Here is a 10,311-nt window from a genome sequence, read left to right on the forward strand (position 1 = left end):
TGCTGCAGAGCAGGTATGTGAGCACCGCCCCGGCTGGGGGCTGGAGGAGCTGGGGAGGCCGGGTCCTGCCGGCTGGGCCCGCGGGAGGGCTGGCCGGGGATGCGGGGCGCGCGGGCCGCAGGGTCTGGGTTAGGCGGGGCCGATCGGTGCGGGACAGGAGGAGCCGTTCTCCGCCGAGGATGCTGGCACAAGCTGGGGACCAGGAGCCAGCGGCGGCCTCGGCCTCGTCTCGGGCTGGCCTGGCTGACCCTCGGCGGGGGTGTGTGAGGAGGGGACTCCGTCCAGAGAGCCTGGGAGGCTGTGGAGCCAGCCTGGAAGACTGCGCTGGGATGTTTCAGGGACGTACCCCGTTCAGCCGCCAGCAGCGATTCGGATAAGAATAACCTCAGCCCCAGCGAGAAGGCCCCCCTGACACTAGCCAAGAAACGCGTCAGCTGTTGCCCGGGTGTCAGCTTGCAGCCGCTTTTTGTTTCTGCCATCTCCAGTATGCAGACATCTCAGATTTCCCCTCCCGCTTTGGTTTTTGAAGATTTAGTCACCAGTCTAAAACTATCTCCTGTCCACTTTTAAAAATGATTTAGCCAAGATTTCCTGACCTGCGTTGTAAACTTGTAACTTAGAATGGTTTAAAAGGCTTCTTATCCGCCCAAAATCTGGCTATCCGTATGCATACATGTACAAGCATATGTGTGTGTACACAAGTATATATGTATTAATATATACATACATGTAATCGCTAGGGTGATTTATTATAATACAAATAATTTTCAGTCACTTTCGCCCTTACCTAACTTACTTTTCCTTTGAACAATTATAGTAGTTTATCTTGAAAAAGTCTCATTCTAAAACATTGTTGAAAAAAATGAGTCAAGTTTTGACCTTTGGAACCATTTTCTTAGATAATTAACTTTTTAGAGACCTGTTAGATAAATGTCACTGGAGGGCTCATTCTGAAGATAAAAGACGTAAAATATGCCTTCAAGGAGCTTAAAGTCATACAGCCAAATACATGCAGAAAAATCAGCTAAAGACAATAGGCAGGCTGCAGATTTGTAACAGTAAAATAAAACGTAGAGGAATGAGTAAAACTGAAAGGAGACAAAACTTCTTGGAGTTGTTGGGATTTAAATTGTGCCTTGGCTTTCCTCCTTTCCCGCCTAAGTTACCGGCTTCTGTTTCAGATGATTCTTTTCCATCTGGTTCTATTTTGCTTTACACATAAGTGGGGCAGTCTGATCCATTTCTCAGTCTCCACTTCAAATTTACGCATTACGTCTCCAGCCCTGAACTTAACTGAATTTTCCACAGTGATCTCAAACTCAAAATGTTCAAAACTGGACTCTGTCATACTTACTATTAAAAGACTACAACCATCCATTAACTTGTTTAACCTAGCCAGAAACTTAGGACCAAGGCCAGTTTAAGGGAGCTGAGAAGGACCTGCACTTGGTTTAACGTTCTGCTGTCCGGGTCTTGAGATTTAAACAGTGAGCCCCACATTTCCTTTTTCCCCAGGGTCCCACAAATTATATAGCCAGTCCTATTTGGGAGTCATCTTTGACCCCTTTGTACCACACTCATATCCAAACAATCACCAGATCCTGACAGTTCTGCCTCTTAACACCTTTCTACACTTCAGCTTCAGAGTCAAACCTCAGTCAGTACCTCTCTGGGACTCTTAGAGAAACTTGCTGTTGATATCTTCATTTCTAGGCTCTTCAGTTCCAGTTCATCTCTTTTTGGAGTGATTTTGCTACAGTGCAAATCTGATTGTATAGGAAACCTATTTTAACTCTTCAGTAGTTCCCCTTTGCCTTCAGGATAAAGTCCATTGTTCTTGTCATGGTATTTATGTCGCTTACTGGCCCCTAAGCACATCTCTTACTGTATTTCTTGCTTCACCCTACACCTATCCTTCTCACCATCCACATAAAGTGACCAAAATTAGTTCTCCCAGAGATGGTTGCCTCTCAAAGTCTCCATACTTCTTCCTCTGCCTAGAATGACCTTCTCAGCTCTCTTGCCTGGTTAGCTCCTGTCCATCCTTCAAGAGTCAACTCAACCTTCAACTTTTCTTAGAAACCTTCCCTGATGCCTTTGCCTACTAGGTGGAGATGCATTCCTCTTCTGTACCATTTCCGTATTGTATGCATTGCTCCACTCCAGCACTTGCCATGCTGTGTGAACTGTTAGTGATCTTGTCCATCTACCTGACTGGCCTGTAATTAAGCTCCTTGAGGGTGGACACTATGTTCATCCTGGTAGCTTGGAGCACCTGGCTTATAGTAACTATTCAATAATGTTAAGTGCATCAAGATGAAGACAGTAATGTGCATGATTTGGCAGAGAAGAATAAAGACTACATCTCAGGAGGGATGAATTTTATCCTTTCTGTCTTTTATGCGGACCTATATTCAAACTCTGGCTAACACTTTTAAGTTGCCCATCTATTAGGGTTGTCAGAAGCCCATACTGAGGTTCTTTTTTGGAACTTGACTACAAATTCAGTTAGGTCTTCACTTAAAGTATCTTCTTAATCTGTCCTTTTTCATACCACTTTAGTTTAGGTCCTCTTACCTTAATCCTCCATTACTACAACATCCCCAACAGCCTACTTACTGGTACTCCTCTTTTTTCTCTCTCCTACAAATGCCCGCACATTTAACATTCTGAATTTGTGCTCAAAAACCTCCAGTGACTCCCAATTAAATAGAACATAAAGACTAGAATTTGTACCCTGCTGTCCAAGAGCCTTCACGGCCTGGCCCTACTTTTCCAACTTGCTTTTCCTTGCCTTGCCATATCTGACCCATCTACTTCTCTCCATTTCCCTAACAACTCCAGGTCATCCTGTCTCTCCTCCCTTTGAACTCTGCAGCGTGTATTGCCTAGACTGTTAATTTTGGCACCTGAACATACAGCAGGCTTTATTGCATTGTTAACTATTTTATATTAACATGTACACAAATCATATCTGTTAATACGTAGAGGATAAGGACCCTTTCCTATAGTTCTTTTGTATTCGTATCTATGGAATTAGTGTTTAAGCATAAAGTGCTTAATACATGCATATTCAACAACTGAATTTTCTCAGAGCTCTAAGAAATAAGTAGGACAGTATCCATTTCTGCCCACTTCTTTTATGGTCTTGATATTCAAGATTATTACCCAAAATGTCATTCAACCATAGTCTAGGTTAGAGGTTCTCAAATCATTTTGGTCTCAGGTTCTCTTTACAATCTTAAAAGACGGAAGATTCCAAAGAGCTTTGGTTTATGTGCATTATATTCATTGATATTTACTATAAGAGAAGTTAAACGGAGAAATGTTTAAAGTACAGGGCTATACAAGCACACATTCCATTGAGTGATGATGTCATCACGTTGGTCATGTAGCCTTTACATTCATGGGCCTAGGAGAGTAAAAACAGCAAACAATATCTCAGTGTTATTTTGAAAATACCCCTGAAGGAGTTCATGGAACCCTCCCAGGACTCCCCATTCTGCATTTGAAAACTACTGATCTAGGGTAATGTGAGCTCTACTCAGTGAAATCATAAGTAAAAAGCTGTGTCAGCCTTCCCAGTCTTATTTTCATATAAATGAAAATGTATACCGTTGTCCCTCAGAATCTGTGGGGGAGTGGTCTCAGGACCCCAAAGATTAGCCAAATCCATTGATGCTCAAGTCCCTTATATAAAGTGGTGTAGTTTTTTCATGTAACCTCTGCACATCCTCCTGTATACTTTAAATCAATCTACAGATTACTTACAACACTGAACACAACGTAAATACTATGTAAACAGTTGTTATACTGTATTGTTTAGGGAATAATGACAAGAAAAAAGTCTGCATATGTTCAGTACAAATGCAACCATTCACCTTTTTTCCAATTTTTTTTTTTTTTTTTTTGAGACGGAGTCTCATTCTGTTGCCCAGGCTGGAGTGCAGTGGCGCAATCTCGGCTCACTGCAACCTCCGCCCCTCCAGGTTTAAGCAGTTCTCTGCCTCAGCCTCTGGAGTAGCTGGGATTACAGGCACATGCCACCACGCCCGGCTAAATTTTTTTGTATTTTTAGTAGAGATGGGGTTTCACCATCTTGGCCAGACTGGTCTTGAACTCCTGACCTCGTGATCCACCTACCTCGGCCTCCCAAAGTGCTGGGATTACAGACGTGAGCCACCGCGCCTGGCCGCAAATATTTTTGATCCACAGTGGTTAAATCCATGGATATGGATCCCACGGATATGGAGGGCCAGTTTTATATATAAAAAAATTAATAAATTATTAATAAAAGCAGTTACTCACTATAGGTTATGTATGACAACTCTGCTCAGAAACAAGCTGTATACTTTGACAGTGGGACTGTTGAAAGCAGAGAGGAAAACTATCAGATAGTGACCTTGAAGTTTCTTCTATACTCTCCTCTAAGCACAGTTACACCCTTAGTTGGAACTGCAACTCAATGTGACTTGCAGTTTATTCATGGAAAATGTGTCAGTAACCAATTCAGCTTACTGTAGGTATGAATTTGCACCTAATAGATAAATGCACAAAATGAGAGGGTATAACTGTTCCATTATGTTGTATTTCATATTTAGCAAAGTTCCAATGGTCCTGTAAAGAAGTCCATGCGTGAGAAGGCTGTTGAGAGAAGGAATGTCAATAAGGAGCACAACAGTAACTTTAAAGCTGGATACATTCCGATTGATGAAGATCGTCTCCACAAAACAGGGTTGAGAGGAAGAAAGGGCAATTTAGCCATCTGTGTGATTATCCTCTTGTTTATCCTGGCTGTCATCAATTTAATTGTGAGTATATTGTACAGAATACTCCTTTTAATTGCCATGGGGAATTTTTTATCTGCTTTATAGTGAAATCATAGACTTTATTTTCTCCTTTTCTATACGTCTTGTCTCTTATTGAATTTTAATGAAAACTTTATAAAAAATTAGTGTGCTAATATTTTCACATATTAATTTCATTTACAAAAATGTGCATGGGTGTATCCCTTTAATGGACTTAACTTTTAGCAAGGGTAGAATTGTGTAGCTCCCAGCTAGCTCAGTTGGTAGAGCATGAGGCTTTTAATAAGGATAGGATCAACTCAATAGAAGAGAACTTTGCCAAGATGATTTTATTGCTTTCACATGTCCTTAAAAATATAATCCTTTCTGTTTTCATTTAACTTTTCCTACATTTAATGTTGCCTCCTAAGCTGGATTTTAAAATTTTAAGCCCTTTGATGGCAGTAAAAGGTTATATTTTATAGTCCTAAGTCCCTGTTGTCAAAGGATGCAAGGATCTGGTAGACTGATTCGCACTGAAGTGCTGAGGACCTGGTAAGATGCCTTTTCCAAAGATGTTTGCTTTTTTAATGAAGAAATCCTTTTAATCTGAAGTTGTCACTATCTGGGGGTTGAATTTGAAACTCTCTGACATGTGCTTGTACAGATATTTTCAGATCATGAACGTAGTCTGCAGCAGTCTTAAAGTGATTCTTTTTGTGTTATTTTCTACTTCTAATGCATGCAAGGCAGTCTTTTTATATTTATGTATGTCCAAAGTACTTCTGTCTAATTCTTCACTCAAATCAGAAAGACCTCTTCCTACATATTTCATATTAGATATGTACATTTTTACTAGGAGCACAAATTCTGAATGGATTTCGTTTTATAAATTTATTGGAGACTTCTGGTCAAGATGGCAGCATAAAGACATTTTTATCTTCTTCTCTAAAAGCTTGTTCCAAAGTAACAATGTCAAGAAACAGAAATGTCTTTGAAGAAAGTGGGAAGCAACTGAAATCCTAAACCATAATATATGAAGACACAAAGTAGGAGGAACAATGGCAGATAACTTATCAGAGAGGAGAATCTGCTTGTTGGGGAAGGGATGTTGGTGGAAGTACCTTGTAGAACCCTAAAAAGCCTTGGGAATTAGAAGTTCCAGTACCTTGAAAAGCAGAAGTGAGGCAAGAACTGAAAACAGAGAAGTCATTTGAAAAATCTGTATAAGAAGCAGTGAGATCCCTAGGCCTCCTCTCCCTTCCAGCCAGCAGTTAGACAGCTACCCCTCCTAATGTCACACAAAACTAGTCTCTGGACACACTGCACCAGAGAGGATTCTGTCTGCCTGAGGATACTGGAGGGTAGGGGTTGGGTTTCCATACTGAAACAGGGATGTCTCGGTCCTGCGACTCCCTTTCCCACAGTCTATTCTCATCCTCCACCTTCAGCTCCCTGGCAGCCAGGCAAGAGACAGAAGAGCCTTCTCTGGGATTCCTGATGCATGTAGGAAAAAGATCTGAAGATACTGTAATTTGGCAAGTCCCAGTGAAAAAGCCATCTGATATCCCTCTTATGACACCTGTCAGTCACAAGCCCCACCCCTCGAAGAATTTTCTATGAATTCATCACTAAGTATGAATACTGAGCCAGGGATCAATAGACTTTTGAGGAAAGTGAGAAGAATTGAAAAATGATAGAGATGAAAACACCTAAACCATGGAAAAAGTAGAAACTCATGGAATAGAGAAAATGCCACAAAAACTACCAAAAAAAAAAAAAAAAACCTGAATTCAGTATTTTCAGATAAATAAGAATATACTGCATCAATGAAACAAGAATAACATGCTTTTAAAAGGACCAAGGCAGGCATAGTGGCTCATGCCTGATAAAGTGAGACCCTGTCTCTACCAAAAAACAAAACAAAACAATCAAAAATTAAAAGGAACAATTAAGAACTCATAGAAATACGTGTGTGCACACACACACACATGCGCACACACACACACACACAGATGAATGGGTGGGTGGGAAGATGGACAGGTAGTCAGATAGATAGATAGATAGATAGATAGATAGATAGATAGATAGGAAGATGGATAGGTAGGTAGGTAGATAGATAGATAGATAGATAGATAGATAGATAGATAGATAGATAGATAGAGATATTAGAAGATAAAAAAAACTCTTCCAGAAATTTCAACAAAATTAAGGAATCAACTCAGGAGCTCTAACATGCTATTAATGGGCGTTTCAGAACACAGAAAATGCTGGGGGGAAAATGATCAAATACATAAATCAATAAAATTTCCTAGAACAGATTGAAAACTACCATCTGGGTCCAGTGTAATGCATAAAAAGACACAAGGCCATTATTATGAAATTTAAGAAAACCAGTAATAAAAAAAAATCCTAATATCTTCCAGAGGAGGGAAAAAAACAGGTTATCTATAAAGAATACAAAATCAGAATGGAATAGGACCTCCCAAAAGCAGCATTGGGACCTGGAAGGCAATAAATCTATGACTTTCAAAATTCAGGAAGAAAATAATTTTCTGTCTAGAACTGTAAACTTAGCCAGTGTAGCAAGCAAATGTGTAGCATTATGAAGACATATTTTTGCCATGCACACTTTCCAAAAATTTTTACTTCTCATACATTCATTGCTTAGAAGCCACTGGAGGATGTGCTCTACCAAAAGAAAGATGAGGATATAGGAAACTGGGTGTCTGTCACAGGAGAAAAACAAAAGGAAGTTCAGCATGAAAGTAAGGGAAAGTTTATGATTACAGCTGTGCAGGGGGCCCATACAGACCAGTCCAGCCCACACAGACCAAACCAGAAAGATAAAGGTTCCAGAAAGATTTCCCGAGAGAGAAAAATAGAATACATTATCTGAGAGGCTCAGACCTACAGAATATTGTATTGAGAGATTTTACAGAAATATTGGAGGATTTGAGATTAATTAGATTTTTAAAGAAACTAAGGAAAACGAAGTGTTAAACTCCGAGAGACAAGGTACAGGAAAGAAACTGCCATTATAGGACAGTATTTGGTTTGGTAATGAACAATATTTACATGGTTGTAATACTGAAAATAATGACCTTGGATTTAATTAAAACGAGATTGGAGCTGGAAAAGAAAAGAGATATAAATTAGCTAAATTTCTCATCTGCTAAAATAGAAAATGAATAGATAAAACCTAAATTATGATAAATGAAAAACTAACATATATTTAGAAGAAATACATATATTTAGAAGAAATACATATATTTAGAACTAAGGAGATAAATTCTGGATGAAATAGCTAAATTTGTTGAAAGTGGTTGTTCTTGGGAATGAGATGTGGAGAGGGTAGAAAAAATAAGAAACTATTCTTTTTAAATTATAGACCTTTAGCACATTTTGACTTTTAGCTATTTGCATGTAATACCTTAATAAAAATAAAATTGGTTTTGTTTATAAGTGGAAAACTAATTGATATATTTACCTCACTGATTAAACATTTTAGGAGGTCTTTAACGTTTTGGTGATAATATTTTCTATTTGTTTTCCAATTACATTAAATGTATGCAGCCTACCAACAGTGGACTTGTGTTCTTTTTCAGATAACACTTGTTATTTGGGCTGTGATTCGCATTGGACCAAATGGCTGTGATAGTATGGAGTTTCATGAAAGTGGCCTGCTTCGATTTAAGCAAGTATCTGACATGGGAGTGATCCATCCTCTTTATAAAAGCACAGTAGGAGGAAGGCGAAATGAAAATTTGGTCATCACTGGCAACAACCAGCCTGTAAGTTGCCACATTAACTGAAAGAAATGCAAACAGGAGAGGGGCATTAGAGAAAATACTTTGCAAAACCTAGATTGATTATTGGAAAGAGATATTTTCCCTTAGAAAAATTAGTGTATTTATAATATATCTATCAATGTATGAATATAGTGAATACAGTTTAAAACATCCATAAATATTAATATTTAATAATACTATTGCTTTTATAATCTGTTAAAATTAGATGATTTCTTAATATTTGAGATTTTGTTCAATGGTAGCATTTTCTATGACAGATGTAATTAGTATGAGAATACATAGGTAACTATTTTCTTCTCCATATGAGGAAGCCATTATTAAGAAAGCACTTTCCCCGGTGAGAATACCTCTGTAGTTTTGGGGGCTCTGGAAGAGAATATGCCAATCTAGTCAGTGGCATCCCATGCCAAGTTTTCAACTGAATAAAACCTCAAGGAGGTATTCTTACCACCACCCCCGCCTATCTTAGTCCTTGGGCCATGTTCCTCCATGACTCATGTATTTTTGCATAGCTAATAAGCAAATAAACTTATAAGCCTTCATTCTAAAGAACTCTTCTTCCAAGTGCATGGAGGGAGGACAGACAGACACAGTTAAAAGTATTTGAAGTTCGCCTATTATTGTGGTTTTTAAATTTCTGTAATTTTTGTAATTTTTTAAATATATTGTTCAGGAATTTTGTTTGCAGTCTTCTTTGAAAATACATTCACAATTAACTGTTTTTTTTTTTTTGAAGATTGTTTTTCAGCAAGGGACAACAAAGCTCAGTGTAGAAAATAACAAAACTTCTATCACGAGTGACATCGGCATGCAGTTTTTTGACCCGAGGACTCAAAATATCTTATTCAGCACAGACTATGAAACTCATGAGTTTCATTTGCCAAGTGGAGTGAAAAGTTTGAATGTTCAAAAAGCATCTACTGAAAGGGTATGATTTATTGGCTTTGCTTTACTAATGGGAGAGAGTTACTTTCTACAGTTATAAAGTGGGTGGAGAGTTGTACTGTTTTAAAGTAGTATAAAATAATATATTCCAGAACACTGGAAAGGATTAATTCTAGATTTGTCATTAACTAGCTTGTGTGATCATTATCAAGTCATCTTTATCTCAATTTCCACATCTCTAAAACATTAATAGAAACATCTGACTTTCATGTCTCATGACTGAAACTTCTATTTCTCTACCTCTGATAACAATTCTCACATTAATTTAGAAACTCTTTTTAGTACTTGTTTTTTAAATTTTCAGATTACCAGCAATGCTACCAGTGATTTAAATATAAAAGTTGATGGGCATGCTATTGTGCGTGGAAATGAAGGAGTATTCATTATGGGCAAAACCATTGAATTTCACATGGGTGGTAATATGGAGTTAAAGGCGGTGAGTATTCTTTTAAGAGCTTAAGAGAAGTATTAGGTTCTTGGATACAGAAATCCATATGTGGAATAGTACACAATTATTGAAAATGATATAATTGTCTATTTTTTGACATGGAAAGATGTTCAAAGTGGGTTGTGAACTAAAAGAAAGTTACAAAACAGTTCGTGAAATACATTTTCATTCTTCAAAACATATGTATGTTTATAAAAACCTGGCAGGGTATGCCAAAATGTCAACAATATTTAGTTATGGATAGCAAGATAACAGATTGTTTGTTTTATTTTTATTTCTAGTAGCCTGTATTTTTTTTTCTTGTATAACGATCGCTTCT

General features: G+C 38.2%; 1 protein-coding gene across 1 annotated transcript in view; it reads left to right on the top strand.

Moving 5' to 3' along the window:
* Positions 1-10,311, top strand: part of SGCB (sarcoglycan beta) — a 14,684-nt gene that overhangs the window by 553 nt on the left and 3,820 nt on the right. Inside the window, exons 2-6 of the mRNA XM_017878306.1 lie at positions 1-13; positions 4,602-4,811; positions 8,396-8,581; positions 9,336-9,527; positions 9,849-9,980. Coding sequence (XP_017733795.1) covers positions 1-13; positions 4,602-4,811; positions 8,396-8,581; positions 9,336-9,527; positions 9,849-9,980 — 733 coding nt within the window. The remainder of the gene's footprint in view (positions 14-4,601; positions 4,812-8,395; positions 8,582-9,335; positions 9,528-9,848; positions 9,981-10,311) is intronic.

Source organism: Rhinopithecus bieti, unplaced genomic scaffold (genome assembly GCF_001698545.2).
Source record: "Rhinopithecus bieti isolate Rb0 unplaced genomic scaffold, ASM169854v2 scaffold_10604, whole genome shotgun sequence".
In the NCBI taxonomy this organism is placed as follows: Eukaryota; Metazoa; Chordata; class Mammalia; order Primates; family Cercopithecidae; genus Rhinopithecus; species Rhinopithecus bieti.